The sequence below is a fragment of the Cryptotermes secundus genome, unplaced genomic scaffold (assembly GCF_002891405.2).
Source record: "Cryptotermes secundus unplaced genomic scaffold, Csec_1.0 scaffold162, whole genome shotgun sequence".
NCBI lineage: Eukaryota > Metazoa > Arthropoda > Insecta > Blattodea > Kalotermitidae > Cryptotermes > Cryptotermes secundus.
The window spans coordinates 1,698,648-1,715,639 of NW_019739943.1; the positions used below are offsets into that span (position 1 = coordinate 1,698,648).

The 16,992-nt window shown below is 40.5% G+C and overlaps 1 protein-coding gene across 2 annotated transcripts in view; it reads left to right on the plus strand.

Annotated features, from left to right (window-relative positions):
* The window catches only part of LOC111872063, a 43,790-nt gene that overhangs the window by 11,818 nt on the left and 14,980 nt on the right, over window positions 1-16,992 (plus strand). For both annotated transcript variants that reach the window (XM_033754498.1, XM_023865584.2), the window contains exon 3: window positions 4,874-4,922. In XM_033754498.1, the coding sequence (XP_033610389.1) occupies window positions 4,874-4,922 (49 nt within the window). The remainder of the gene's footprint in view (window positions 1-4,873; window positions 4,923-16,992) is intronic.

A 16,992-nucleotide genomic window follows, 5' to 3' on the forward strand; every position in this document is an offset into this window, starting at 1 on the left:
CATTTCCACTCATAGTGCCATTGAAAATAAACCTTTTTTTTTTTTCAAGAATAAGATATTTCCATATTGGACTACTGCAAAAATATTTAAAATTTTGCTGGGACTAATTGCGACCACTTCAAATTCTAGCTCACTTTGCACAGGCCTGTCATTTTCCACTGTAGTTAAGCAAGTTTTCCTCTTTCTTGATTACTCTTCATTTGTATGCTCAGAATTGTATATTCCCCTTTGAGTACGTTTCCAGTATTAATTGGAAATAAAGCGATCCATATTTCAAATTTTACGATATGTTTATTGAACAGAGCCTCTCTTCTTGTCATAAAGTCCCTAATTAACCTATAAAACTCGTGTTACACTTTCCAAGTTTAGTGGCGTTCGACTTGAACCGACACACAATGCTTTTATTCATTTTCCAGTCCAGTTCACTGGTAAGACAGAGACAGCGAAACCAGAGGAAGTTACGTAAATACCGTAGAGACTTTACCACAGGTTTCTGAGTTATGGTCCTGTTCATAGGACTAATTACAACCAAGAATGTGTTCAAAATTCATAAATCGTCACTATTTGGCATACCCACCATATATTCAGTTTATCCATATAGCGTTTTGTATACTGACAGTATAACACTGATTGTAAATCGTAATTCTAAAGTACTAAAAAATTATTAATTCCAGTAATCTCAGAAAATTCTGGAAGGATTAGAAAGATGAAAAAAAAATACATGAGATTGGTGTAATGCAAACTAAAACGGACATGACAGGAAAATTAGCAAATCGTGGAACTGAATGACAAAATCGATCCGGTTTGTTTCTTCCAATATGGCCGCAACTGTGGAAAATTTTGAACGGTAATGTCATATGTTACATCAATCTAAAAACTCGGCGATTTTCACATAGTTTCACAGCTTTAAATGGAAGAAATATGAATTGTTCTCCCAGTTTAGTGTTTCTTCTTCTGTTGCTCTCACTTGGAGCATAGGGCAGCAGTGAAAAGTTCGTTTCAGTTAATTTTCTTAATGTTAAACAGGCGGTAGGACTCCTTGGACGGGGGATAAGCCCTTCGCAAGGCCGCTACCTAACACAAACAGTCATACATTGCTTGAGTGTGATTCGAACACACGATCCCAGGGTTCGAGCGAGCGAAGACATTTCATGCCTTGGACCTTGCAGCTTGTGCGATCGGCATAGCATCTATAGCTTTAAGGAATTTAAAAATAAGCTTTTGTCGTGGTGATTATTTGCTGGCCAAGAAGCAGCTAGTCCAATTGCAGAGGTACTATGCATATTTGTAGCTTCTGGACAATTTTTGAAGTTATATTCCCGCCAACCNCCCTCTGTGTACTCCATAACTTAATCTCAAATTTACATTTTGTTGTCAAATAAGTATAAATGCATTTAAAGGAATTAGAATAAACCACCCACCTCCACCAATTCCCCCCTCCATCCACACACCCACGTACAGGGTGCATATGGTATGCGACAGTCTTTAAGTCATGGCGTTAAAATTCACCCTGAACATCTGAAAAAGAAAAAAAAAATGTAAAAATATAACTCCTTGGAGAAGAGCCCTTCTTGAGAAGCCACAAGTTTTACAGATACTCAAGAATTTTCCAACGTTCTATGGCACCCTAAGGATCACAATGGTGTTCACAAGAACCCTGCACTGGGATCTATCCTGAGCCAGATCATTGCAATCCATACCACCCAATTCTATCCCTCTAAGATCCTTTTTAATGTCATCCACCCACCTACGCCTTAGTCTTCCTAGTGGTTCTTTCCTTCTCTCTTTCCTACCAAAATTCTATAAATAATCCTCTTCTCACTATTCGTGCTACATGTCATGCCCAGCTCATCCTCCTTGACTTGATCATTCTAATTATACTTGGAGAAGAGTACAAGTTATGACGCTCCTCATTATGCAGTTTTCTCCAACCTCCTGTCACTTAACCTCTCTTCGGTCCAAATATTCTCCTCAAACACCCTGTCTATGTTCCTCCCTTAATGTCTGATTCCATTTTCCTTAGTCTGAGGCCCTTTGTGATATTTCATGACAAGCTAATTTTTTACGGTGAGTTGTTATCCCCACGTCCAACCCCCAAGCTGGATGAACATCCCTTGCTGGTTATCTGCGAATTGTATCTAGGACTACTAAGCACTGATGGTAAAAATGCCCGAGTGTACACTCAGTTTATGTACTCGGCACCTGTACAAATGCATCTATTTCCTCTTTCCTGATATTGAAATCACTGGTATCACTTGTTGAAATGAAATATAAAGGACACGAAACAAATTGGTTCTAAAAATGTAAAAAAAAATCTTGTTTAAACAGCACTTGTAAATAGACTAATTGTAATAATTTATAAATTGTATTTTAATGTATGTATGTATGTATCGATATTGACCAATCACATTGTGATAGTAGTTTCCACCTGCAGTGATGATGATAATGGTCTCTAAGATCGAAATATGTCAAGGATGTAAGATTTGAGGCTTTCACGGCGGTGACTATGAAGAAAGCAGTCTTCTGGGATTTGGCACCGTGTATATGTGGTGTTAACCGACGTTTCGGAGGAACGTATCGCCTCCATCTTCAGGGTAGAAGAAAAAGTATAAGAAATCTGCAAGCGACAAGACCGTGAGAACGGNACGTAGATCTACATCCACACCCAGACCAGTGCCAGTTTTAGGGCTCAGTAAAACAAGAGGACCATAAACAAACATTAAACAAACGTTAATAATCACGTGAGGCAGAAAGATTTATTGCCGGTCTCGGTTGTAGTGGCCGCAGCTGGAAGTAGTGAAATGTTTGAAAGTTTCCAGCAGTTTACTTCACGCTTAGGTAGACAAAAATGATCCCTGTAACAGGCAGTTGAGGCCCATAGGGTTGTGAGACGTCGAGGCCCTCACATTTTCTATACAATCGGCTCACAGATGGCTGTATCCTTCTATCCTGAATATCCAAAAGGCATCAGTAATAATAATTCTGACGGCTTCATCTCAAGTTTATACTCCTACCTAACGCTGTAAAACTGGTTGCTCTCCTCCTAGGAAAAAGTGCAGGCGGCGCCAATGTTGAAGGATGAAGTAGACTGGTGAGGGAATAGTAATCCAGGTCAGAGAAATTAATAAGTATTAACTTTTCATCAATACATTATGCAACATATTTCGCTTGTCTACAGGAGTGGTTTACTTACTTACTCATGGAGCTCAGACCTTCTTGAGGAGCCGCCAATTGAACAGCTACTCAAGACTTTCCAAGCATTTTATGGAACCCGAAGGTTCATTACCGGGTTCACAAGGGCTCTCCACTGGTCCCTATCCTGAGCCAGGTCAATCCAATCCATATCATCCCATCCTATCTCTCTAAGATCCATTTTAATATTGTCCACTTACCTAATCCTTGGTCTTCCCAGTGGTCTCTTTCCTTCCGGCATTCCCACCAATATCCTATATGCATTCCTCGTCTCCCCCATTCGTGCTACATGTCCTGCCCACATAATCCTCCTTGACTTTAGGCTTTGAAATCTCTGTAAGCCGATTGATTTTTACATTCATTTTAATAGTTACGACTGCACCCTCCAACAGTGTTCCTTGCGTATAATGTGCGAAATCCATACGCCACGCAACACTTCCAGTGGATTAACTTTTCAGTATTTATTGACATTTTGTCAAGTACAGAATTTAGAACTTAGAACAATAAGATGACCCTGAAAATTTCCGAAGAGTATGAAAACAAGCTTGGCCGGTCACGGTAGCCGAGCAGTCTAAGGCATGTACTGTCTTCACTCGCTCGGAATCCGGGATCGTGGGTTCGAATCCCACACAAGGCATGGATGATTTATATGTGTATATGTTTATTCTGTGTTTGTGTTGTACTGTGTTTAGGTAGAGGCCTTGCGACGAGCTGATCATTCGACCGAAGGAGTCCTGCCGTTTGTAAAATGATCATGAAATTGAAAATCAGAGGTCAGGGCCCAAGGGGATTGTAGAGTCAGCGAAGAAAAAAGGAAAACAAGCTGTTTTCACTCGAGTTATTATACAGACATTTGCACGAGAAACTTATGAAAACCCTCAGCAAAAACAGTTGGTTTCAAGGTCCAGATTTCCACTGTCTATCTCCCTAATAAGAAGCATTATGATAATGAGTACGTCCACATATCGGTTACTCACAGCGACATTAAATATCTCATATATTTTTTTCCTTGGCACTACAGCCCCAGTGGGCCTAGGCCTACCTCCATGAACTTCTCCGTTCACTTTGGTTTTTCTAGATCTTACACATTCGGTAGGACTCCTTGGGCTGGTGATCAGCTCGTCGCAAGGCCTCTACCTGTACACAAACACAGAAAAACGCACACACACAAACTAAACATCCATGCCCTGAGTGGGATTCGAACCCACGATCCCGGTTTCCAAGCGAGCGAAGACAGTACACGCCCTAGACCGCTCGGCTACCGTGACTGGCAGTGTATAAGAATAATATATAAGAATTCAGTTCGTACCTCACAGGAAACAGATCCGAACCCACGGTCCCGGTTTCCAAGCGAGCGAAGACAGTACATGCCAAATATCTCATTTACTCTTGAAAATTATCCCCGAAAGTACGGAATATGGAGTAACTTCCATTAATTCTACTTATAGCAATACATATCACATTCGATCAATGGTGCCAACTTTCTACATTTGAGGAAGTGTATAAATCGATTGTACATATGGTTTTCATTTATTATTAAATTTCCCGTAATTCGGAATTATATGACACAGATTCAGCTCTGTACCCATCATCTTCAGCTACGAGTATATTATGCATGCAATTAAAGATGTTTATTTCTTTAGAAAACACGAGAATATTCCAAATAAGTTTCTTGTTACAGGAGGTGATCCCAACCGTAGCAGTTCTTCTTCTTCTACACAGCTCATCACGTGAGTGTCACCAGAAACAAGTAGTTTGGTTGGTAGTTAGTATATTGTAGGGACGAGGTCTGGACGTCGTAGCTTTCAAGGCTCCTTTTATTATGGGATATATATATATATATTTGTCGCCATAAACACGCCACCATAAGTGAATTTAGAATGATATGTGAGTTTTTATTGCACCACAATATTTTGCACACCAATATGTAGTATTTTACAGTTTCCTAAAAGAATTCCTCAATGACAGACAGCTGCACATTTTTAAAGGATCTATCAGGACACAGAAATTTCAAGAAGATACACAGAATGAGTCTAGCACATCTCCCACCTTTTAAATTCGCATAGTAGCCACGTTGATTCTGTAGAAATCAGGGGTTTAAAAGTACCCTGATTGGAAAGCCTTCAATGGTGTAATATTTGTCCCCACTTTTCACGAGAAACAGTCAATGAATGTTGACGAAATTGACGTCTCTGATTGAATGCAGAGAGAGGGGAGACACATACTCACACAGCTCCTAAATGTGATTCTGAAAACAAAGGTAAAAGGTAAATATATCCTTGTAACAGGCCGTGGAGACCCATAGGATTGTGAGACGTCGAGGCTCCCACATTTTCTAGACAATCGGCTCACAGATGACGGTGAAGTTGTCAGCCTTAGGCACCAGCCGCTCTTTACTCCCCAGGAAAATTATTTAATTAATTCCTGGTACTCATTTCTGTTAGCGACTGAGTCGACCCCAAGTCCATAGTTAATTGGCCATGAAAACAATTGAAAAATCAAATGACTTCATCGGAATTCGAACCCGTGATCTTCCGGTTTGTAGCATAGTGCCTCAATCAACTACGCTACCGCGTGCACAGGGATTCCGGAAAGGAAACTTGAATTAATAAAAATGACGATGAAAGAAGAAGAAAATAAAAGTTCTGTTTTCCCAAACAACAACAGTACTGGAAATTACGTGCCAAATGGTGGGATTGCATTGTTAATACCTGTAATTGCTTCAGTAATTTGCGTTAGGTAAAGCATTGACGTATACTCAAAACAGTGCTCTAAAATTTATTCAATCCGCCTGATTGATCAGAGGCACCATGAATTTCAGGAAGTGGGTGGATCTTATACATATTTCGTGAGATCAGCCATGGACTTCGAACTACCTTTAATCCATAAGAAAGAGACAGGCGAGAAAGGAAGAGATACGAGGGTTTCTCACAGATAAAGGACACTAAACCGTTGAACTGTCCATATCATGGCTCAGCTGCTTAACTTTTCCAAAACCGAAATGACTCAGTCGGTAAAGTGGCTTGCTGCTTATACCGATTCCTGTCAGAAGCACGGATGTTTGTCTTCACCACTAGAATGTGGTGAACTTTATTTCCACGTAACAAATATATTCCTTTCAAGGTCTGTTCAGTCTGTGTGAATAACGAAACTCAGATGACTTAGTGACAGAGGCGCAGCATTAAGCAAACCCTGCGGTGTACATTTAAATATATTATTTTCCCTTTCGAAACCACTTGTGCGTTAGAGCGAGTAATCCACCCTAAGGTCAGTGAACTCTGAAAAATTGCGTGACATGTTCAAAGAGAAACAATCTATACATTAATGGGAAACACGTGTTTCAACTTTCGCAATATTGATTTTAATAATGTACGATTTATGTGTTCAGCTTATAAAATTTTTGCGAAAGGCAGGTGTGCGCTGTGAAGAAGGTAAAGGGCAAGCCACCAGCTGTGCGCCGTGATGGAGCACCGTTGGGGTGTTAGGGGGGGGGGAAGATGTTTACTCTCCAATTAGGCCGCGCCATAGCTCAAGCGTTAGTCACTGGCTTCCCACCGCGGCGGCCCGGGTTCTATCACAGTTCTGGTCAAGTGGGATTTGTGGTGGACAAAGTAGCCCTGGGGCAGGTTTTCTCCGAGTACTTCGGTTTCCCCTGCCAATCTTCATTCCACCAATTGCTCCACAATCACCCTCACCTATCATCTGGGGCTGGTACGTTACAATAAGCCCGAAGTGGCCGCAGTGCAAGGGACTTAGTCCCACCCCACTAGTAATAAAAAAATAATACTCTCCAATTAACAGTGGACACGCGGTATAAACACTTACAGCTATAAATCATCCAGCACAGCACTGTTTGGATCGGAGGGGACACGAAACTTGACTTCATTTTCCACTATATTTTCTCATTTATTCAATTATTTTTCCTTTTTATTTATGTTACTGCATAATGAAGAGCTTCATAACTTGTACTTTTCTCCAAGTATAATTAGAATGATCAAGTCAAGGAGGATGTGATGGGTAGGGCATGTGGCACGAATGGGGGAGAAGAGTAATGCATATAGGATATTGGTGGGAAAGCCAAAAGGAAAGAGACCACTGGGAAGACCAAGGCGTAGGTGGGTGGACAATATTAAAATGGATCTTAGAGAGATCGAATGGGATGGTATGGATTTGATTGATCTGGCTCAGGATAGGGACTAGTGTAAGTCTCTAGTGAACACGGTAATGAACCTTCGGGTTCCATAAAATCCTGAGAAATTCTTGAGTAGTTGCACAACTGGCTTCTCCTCAAGAAGGGCTCAGCTTCATAAGTAAGTAAGTATTTATTTAAGTTACTTTTTCATTTTCCCAGTCTCTGTCTTGATTCTTTCCTTGCTTTTCTTTATTTTCTTTGTTGGTTAATTTCCTGCTCTTTGTTCCCTTGTATTCAGTTTTATTCTTTTCCTCTATTTCCTCTTTCATTTAACTTTTATTTCTTCTCAATATTTCCCCTCAATTGCTCTTTCTTCCTTTATTTGTTTAATTCTTTGTTCTTTTTCTTAATTGCTGTCTCAGGTAATTTCACTGTCATCATGTCATCATTATTTCAAGATATGTAACAAGGCTTGATTCAGATTATGTAAACCATAGCCCATTTTATAAAGTTTAAAGTGCGTCTTCTAGATCTTGGTTTAATTAATTCTATAGAAGCTTAAATATTTTGACATATATCAAGTTATTTCACAGGTTATACAAGAGTTCAGTAAAACTTTCTTTGATTTAAGGAGCCATTTTAGCTCTCTGAATGTTTGCAAGGACATGTCGGCGCCAGTGAATTATATAAATTCTGTACAGGTGGCAATTTTTAATTATCAAGGCACCTATTGCCAATATAAATTATAATTTCAACAGTACAACGTTCCTTCCGCCATTCTGAAATCTGGACGATTGTTTTAATGCTTGTAAAGAAAAATGGCGCAGATGTACTAAACGTATGCTCAATGAAAAATATGATTATTACAAGAGCGTGAAATTAGTGATTTCTATAAAATATAAAAGATCTACAAAAATTCTGGTGAAAGTGAAAAGTACATTAAATACATTATATTCTCTAATGATATTTTAAATTCTCCAGGAATTATTAGTTAAACTAAAAAAATGTTAATTATGTAAATATAATATTTAATATCTTCCTAATGAAAGAACACAATTTGGAATATGGGAAGTCACAAATAATTCTAATTCTCATTCCACCAACTGCTCCTCATACATTAATCATCCTATCATCAACACTGTGGAGCCGGGATAGCTCAGTCGGTACAGTGACTGGCTACGGGCTGGACGACCGAGGAGTCGGAGTTCGAGTCCCGGTAGGGTCAAGAATTTTCTTTTCTCCTCGTTGTCCAGACCACCCAATCTCCTATCCAATAGGTACGGTGGTTTGTTCACCGAGGTAAAGCGACCGGGGCGTGAATCTGACCACTCACCTCCAGTTAATACCTAGGTCAAGGAAAAGTGGGTCTATACATCCACTCCCTCATACGCCATCATGGTGTAGTGCTTAATTACTTTAGCACAGGGACAACTTTATCTTTCACCTTTATCATCAATGCTATATAATCTTGATACTGACAACACTGTTAAATAAATGTAAACACAAATCGGATACTGATTGAAACACTAAGGATCAATAAAAAAATTATGATTTATCCAAAGAGAAAATTTTTGAAAATAATTTAGGTGGGGAAAATCTCACTTGGAAAATGTATAGACAAAAGTAAAGCACACTGTGTAAAGGGAATTAGTGAATAAAACGGTTTTCAAGCCATACCAATATTATTTACTGACTTACTTAATCCATTCCTCTTATACCTTATGGTGTCGAGGTTGTTTTTTCCTTTTGATCATTTTACAGACGGTAAAACTCCTTGGACGGGTGATCAGCTCGTCGCAAGGCCTCTCCCTAACCACAGGACAACAAAAACACAGAATAAACATATACACATACAGGTACCAAACATCCATGCCTTGTGTGGGATTGAAACCCACGATCCCGGTCTCCAAGCGAGCGAAGACAGTGCATGCCTTAGACCACTCAGCTACCGTGACCGGCAGTGTATAAGAATAATATATAAGAATTCAGTTCGTACCTCACAGGAAACAGATCCGAACCCACGATCCCGGTTTCCAAGCGAGCGAAGACAGTGCATGCCTCAGACCGCTCAGCTACCCTGACCGGCTACCAGTTTTATTACAATTTCTTAAATAAATTACTACTGATTCTTACTACTTCCTCCCGAATTGTCATTCACAATAATTTTCCCTTGACACTGCATAACCTTTTCAGTTCTGAAGCTTCGTTAGAGAAGATAAGCAACCACGGTGTGTTATTGTCCGCTTGTGAAGACATGGTTCGTCCATGTTCTCTCATTACCAGCTCACTGCACATATGCGTGTTGGAAGATTCGTGATAACAAGAACATATTCTCTGTCAAAAATTCTTCGGTAATTGGGTCAACACTATTCTATTTCCAAGTTTACACAACAAACACAAGAACTGATCTAGATTATAGACTTCAATTTGGGTCACGCCTCTTGTATTTTCATTACTTGGTTCATATTTTATACAGCCCTACACGGAGAAACTTAGTTTATCCGATGAAGGTCCTGACTTCTATTTTGTCTCGATAGGGATACCTTCTATATTGAATGAGGGTTTTCTTCAGTCCGTCCAGGCGAATACCGCGATAATACCTTGACATATACCATGACATTTTCTCTAAGACTCAGTTCATCGAAGTAGAAAGGAGACATGTACCGGTACAGCAAGCAGTAATATCGCGCTGTTGGGGCTGTCACACCAGAAGGGCCCTTATGCAAACCCCAGTAACCTATATTTCTCTGCTCAGATTTTGTTATCAGTGAGATCAGCGCACGCATACGAAAGGAGCACTTACTCGACACGCAAACTGTGACTTTGTTCGGCTTAAGAGGAACTGGTCGTTAAAACTAAGACAGGTATACGGAGTTCTATTAAATGAAATCATCATTAGTTTACTGCGCGAAACGAAGGGTGACACTTGTATAGCCCATTTTTTATTGCAACTGAACATCTCCTGATTGGCCTATGTAAGTTAAATAGTGTAGTTGCAAAGAGATAAATATTTCATCATCTGGAGAGACTAATTTTTGTTTTGGCGACTAGAAATTGACATTAATATTTTACTCGTGGACACATGCAGAAATTCAGAGATACGTATTTATATGAAGAAATCTCAGTGGCTCTATGTAAGATTTGAGGCTTTCACGGCGGTGACTATGAAGAAAGCAGTCTTCTGGGATCAGTCTGTTTGACCGTGTCTCACGGTGTTGTCGCTTGCAGATTTACTTATACTTTTTCTTCAACCCTGAAGATGGGGGCGATACGTTCCTCCGAAACGTCGGTTAACACCACATATACACGGTGCCAAATCCCAGAAGACTTTCTTCAGTGGCTCTAGTCCGCAAGTGAACTATACCGACCGAGCGACCGCCGCTTTTCGGCGAAGTTAGTGCCAATTTTAGAGGATAGAGGGTCTCACGTGGTCAGAGCAACGGATCCCACGGCGGTTAATCTCGGTTTTCTAGACTGGAGCCGCTATTTTCTTTCAAATAGATCCTCAATTTTCCTCATGAGGCTGAGTGGAAACCGTTCCAGATCCACTACTTCTCAGGAAATCTGGTAGCGCCGGGAATCGAACCTGGGACCTCTGGATCTGTAGCCAGGAACTCTGACCACTAGACCACAGAGGCGGTCACGTATTCATATAGTGTACTCAGTAACTACATTTTTTCGAAATAGAAGTTGCTTCGCCATATCTTCAAAAGCTTATTTCCACTGGATCTCTTTTTAGCTAAATGAATTTAGTTCGGACATTTACATCGCCTTTCTCACAGAAGTATTATTCCACCGTTCTCCTTTCTATTATTTTTATTTGACACTTGCCCTAAATTTATCCCAATTAAAATGTTGTATGCATTTCTTATTTCCCCATATCTGCTTTAGTTCTATATTCAGCTCATCTTACTCTTCTGGCTTAATTATCTTCATTTCTTTCTGAGAATATCGAACACTTTACTTACTTACTTACTTACTCACTCATGGAGCTGAGCCCTTCTGGAGGAGCCGCCAATTCTGCAGCTACGCAAGAATATCCCAGCATTTCATGGAACCTGTAGTTTCGTTACCGTCTTCACAAGAGCCTTCAACTGGTCCATATCCTGAGCTAGATCAATCCAATCCATATCATCCCATCCTCTCTCTCTAAGATCCATTTTAATATTGTCCACCCACCTACGCCTTGGTCTTCCCAGTGGTCTCTTTCCTTCTGGCTTTACCACCAATATCCTATACGCATTCGTATTCTCCCCCATTCGTGCTACATGACCTGCCCACCTCATCCTCCTTGACTTGATCATTCTAATTATACTAAGAAAAGAGTACAAGTTATGAAGTTCCTCATTATGCAGTTTTCACCAACCTCCTGTCACTTCATCTCTCTTCAGTCCAAATATTCTCCTCAACACCCTGTTTTCAAACACCCTCAGTCTATGTTCCTCCCTTAATGTCAGACACCAAGAGTCACACCCATACAGAACCACAGGCAAAATTATAGTTTTGTATATTCTAATTTTTATGTTTTTGGACAGCAGACGAGAAGACAAAAGGTTCTGGACTGAATGGTAGCAAGCATTACCCGAGTTCAATCTCCTCTTAATTTCCTCCTGAATCAGGTTTTGATCTGTTATCGTTGTTCCTAAATATTTGAATCGTGCCACATTTTCAAAACATCTGTTTCCTATCTTTATACCATGATTTTGCCCTGCATTTTGGTGATGAGACAGCAACATATACTTAGTTTTCTTTGTGTTTACTTCTAGATCAACCTCTTTACTTGCGTCAATTAAAGTTTGTGTGGTTTTCTTTATGGTATCTACATTATCACCCAGTAGATTCACATCATCAGCATAGGCCAACAGCTGATGTGTCCCGTTTAATTTCAGCCCCACCCAGTATCCCTAGACTTTCCTAATGGCATATTCTGAGACAAAGTTGAAAAGCAGTGGCGATAAAGCATCTCCTTCTTTATTGAAGAAAAATGAGAACTCTCAGATTCCTAGTGGCTGATGAGTTTATATACAGAACTGAACGCTTTGTAAACAGACTACCGATATCAGTACCAATGTCACTTCAAGGGATGAAATGGCGAGAAATCAAAACTACCCCACAGAAGGGGAAGCTGAAGCTTTATTTTAATCGCCAGTAACTTATATTGTATGTGATTCTACATCAAGGAATTGTTTCGAGCAAGAAAATTCAATATATATGTCTAGGTTAGCTCGTGCTCTGTTCTCAGTTCCCTAATGCTTTACTCGTTCATACAAGACAGGAGCCAGTAAAATTTCTCGATGATGACACCTACTTCTTTCTGCCAATTTCTTACCAACATCCACAGGCCTATGCTTCGTATTCTATCATTTTATCTGTTAATACACAGAGTCTGCAATAGTTACGAATAAATTCAGAATATGGCAGCAATAAACGGCGATGAAGGGTAATCTACTACCTATGACTCAGTCGGTATTGGAGGCTGAAACTTTATCGAGGTGTCTCTACTAATTATATCAAGCTGTCTCCTAAAGTAAATACTTCGAACATTGAGTAAAAAAGTGACGTAACAATTTCCCTCAATAACTGTAACATGTACAGTAAATGAACTGTGTGGACACGTAACTACATAAGGGAATTTCGCTTCGAATTTCAACGGACATCAAGCTAGTACCTCCAACATGCGGTTTTCTTAGAATCCTTAATCTGCCTCACACCCTCCTTTGGAATCTCGTCTGAACAGGTTCTTATAACTCGAGTTGGACTGGTTAATTATTCAATCAGATGGCGAGCTATTTTCTTTTGATGAAGGATTCACTCAGCGTGCCACCCAGTGAAACACGTAGGTAGAAAAATGGGTCGATGTGTCACTCGAGTATTATGGGCACAGTCATTTTTTCTTCGGAAATTATTATCGATATCTGAAAGGATTGTCATAGAAAGCAATTCAATAATTGTAATAAAGAAAATCAAACAACGCTTAGCTGTTTACTAAATAACTTCGATGTAGTCCTAACACTCCAGATTGAGCAGGGCGGCTCAGAATTACCAATGAGACTTACCAGTTCCGAGTCTGGGACAGGAACGATTTTCCTAACTAAGGAGACTCTTCTCAAATATCGGTATAATACACTCCAATAATACCGAACTGCTTGAGTCCAACTTTTTTTTACCAAAAACTATTCGTAGTCATAGTCACAATTTATTTGAGGCGACATAAATATTCAGGTTAAGAGAGCATCATTAAATGTTTCACGAATTAGCGTTCAAAATTTAGTGGCAAGAAATTGTAACTTGCGCAAAGAATGAGTTTAGAAGCTATATGTAACTTCTTATACTAAGTAATATATCTGTCCCTTCTTGTAAAATTAAACAATGTCAAGTCGGAAACTTCCTGTGTATTACATATTGTCACGTATGTATATTTATAGTGCGTTATACTCTGTGCACGGTCTTCAACAATGGTCACTCAACTTGGATTTCTTTTAATCTTAAGGGATGAATACGTTGAAAATGGAATTAAATATCCTTAGAGAGCATTGTTTTGGGGGCACGCGGTAGCGTAGTTGGTTGAGGAGCTATACTAAAAGCCAGAAGGTCGCCGGTTCAAGTTCATTGGATTTTTTTCAATTGACCTAATCCTTTCAGCCGCACTATGGCCCTGGGGTTACTCAGCCTCTAACATAAATGAGTACCAGGAATTAATTAAATAATTTTCCTGGGGAGTAAAGCGCGGCCGGCGCGTAAGGCTGACAACCTTACCGCCATCTTTGAGCCGATTGTCTAGACAATGTGGGACCCTAAACGTCCCACAACCCTATGGGCCTTCACGGCCTGGTACAGGGATAGCTTTAATTTTACTTTACTTTTATAAAAGCGGCCTCCGTAGTCTAGAGGTAACGTTCCAACCTCATGACTCGTAGTACGAGGGGTTCAAATACCCGGCGGAGGTCGTCGAATTTTTAAGGGCGGAAAAATTGAGGGAACAAGTCCTCCGGGAGGGACTTTACGCCGTGGGTTCCCTGTCGTAGCTTTACGGCACGTCAAAGAACCTCATATCTCCAAAGGAGGTCACTGAGCTAAATTACGGACGTTTCCCGTCCAACAGCAGTCTCTAATACCTCTGGTAGATGGGGGAAGCATTATAGATACCTCTCAGCTAGTAGAGCCGGTCTCGCTGGCTGGGCGGGACTGATGGTAAGCACCAGTAACGATAGGATATAGAGACTGGTAGAAATCATAGAGGGAAGCACAATGGACCAATACAGGTCTAAGTGCATGGGGAACCCCACCCTCTCCAATAACTAACTAACTAACTACTTTTAGAAAGCATTATTCTATGAAGGGAGAATTCTTAATGAACATTTAACATTTCCAGACACAAAGAGAATATCCAAAATAGCCCGAGCAACATTTAGAATCTCACTGTATTCCCTTCTTACGCAGTGTCAAGAGATAGGATCTTAAGATTATGCATAATGTACCGCCACAGGTTGGCTCTTTCCAGACAGTGTCGGCTATGCACGCAAACTAAAATACAGCATGTCTTATTCCAGGTATTAAATATCCAAGGTTTTGAATAAGCCCTGCAGACTTTCCGACTATATTTATGCACAATGATAAAGACCCGAAAATGCTATTTTTAAGGATTTCAAACCTCAATAATAAACATCGCAATATAGAGGTTAGAACTTCTTCTCCATATTTGGTATGACCCGAAAAGAAACTGTATACAGTAATCGAGTATTCTGACTGACAGTTATTTTGAAGTTCGTCATTTCCTATAGGTAAATTCTGCAATTATTCCATAAGTAAGAGTCCTTTAAACTTTTTTATTCTACGCCAAATATTCTATGTAAGTCCATAAAACATCTTTAAATAAAACAATAACGAGACAGCTAGAGCTTCGTGGTATGCGCCGAGGAATAAGCAGGCTACTTTTCAGAATGTGACAGCCGCCATTTCGTGCACAATCACATCGTTTTCTATAGAACTGACACATAACTTGAAACTGACAGAGGTAAAGGTAAAGGTAAATTTGTCCCAGTGCTCAACGAATTAAGCACTACGCCATGAAGGAGTATGGGGGAGTGGCTGTGTAAATCCATATTTTCTTGTTCTCGGCGCTAGTTGGAAATGAGTGGTCAGCTTCACGCCCCGGCCGCTTTACTCCCGGGGAAAGAGCCTCCCGTACCCATTGGATAGAATGTTGGTTTGTCCCCAGAGCCGGTCTGGACGACGTGGGGAAGAGAAAATTCTTAACACTATCGGAACTCAAACTCTGGCCCCTCGGTCGTCCAGCTCATAGCAAGTCGATATACCGACTACGAAAAATGGAATAAAGGTTAGGTTTGATGTTCTCATGACGATAGCTGTGAACAGTAAGTCTACTGTCTTCTTTGATGTGATGTGTAACCTGGTAGAGGTCTATACACGATTCTGAAGAATGCAATGTCTCAATCTTCACGGTCGACGTGTAAGCCAAGCAACAAAATCTGTTTGTTGCGAAGTGCTTTCTTGGTTTACTCTTCAACCGTGAAAATGGGGGCAGTGTGTTCTCCTAGAACTTCTGCAAACTACTGCCAGACTACACGACACCACATTCTCAGAAGATGACAGGGGAAAGGCGCTTATCGTGCTTGGGGCATGGTGTGTACAAACACGCGCGCGCGCGATGTTTTGACTCTATCGCGTCAGAAGCGGTTGGCGTGTGGAAAAAAACGGATTATATACAGCTAGTCTCGAACCTCAGATCTGCTGCACGGAAGACCAGTGCCTTACAGGCCAAAATAACGTATTATTTTCCTTTTCTATCATAGCACAACCTTGAAATGACAGTTTAAATGGCAGAATCAGTATCATAGTATTATTTCGGGAAGCACGTGTTCTACTACCGAAGAGTAATACAGATTTCAGCATCCATAATCAGAAAAGGGAACGTGTATTTTGGGTGCTAAATATGCGTACGCAAAACCCGCAGATTTGGTTCGCGTGCAATAATCTGAGAAACACTTCTTTATAGCGCGATGCCTAGACTACTGAATCTTAAATTATAGGAAATATCCATAAATGTATAATCCGAGGACGACATGTGCTAAGAGGAACAGAATTTCCTTCGTGCGCTATTCTTTCAAATGTGGCATAACAAAATATTATTGTTGTCGTTTTTTATTATTTCAATATCGCTTACGAATCTTATGTAGTACCAGGGCTATTGTAAAAGATTTGTTCTAATCTGTAGATTATAAGACAGTAGTGCATCATCTGTGCCGTAATGTTGAAGAGTACTTCAGCTGTGGTAGGAAATTGTATTACCTACGGAGACACGATAAGCAGAAACCTATCAGCGAGCATTTGTACTGCATGTGTGGAACGTATTCAACGAGGTATAGCCTGAAAACTACACATCTGTCACCTTCCAAGGCACGCAGCTTCTCAGGCCAGTCAAAGGTAGCCTGAGACTAACAACTCAGGAAGTCTGCAAGATCCCCGCCCTCCCTGTCTAAGCCAATTTTCTTTCTAACCCATACAATTCTTCACGCTTCCCATTCCTGCAGAAATTCACTGCCGACTCCCTGTGATCTTTCCGCCACCCTCGACGCCAATCTGCCCACAGAGAAAAGCTAAGTAACATTTTTGCCTGGTGAGCACGTGGATAGTGACCGCTCGAGCGC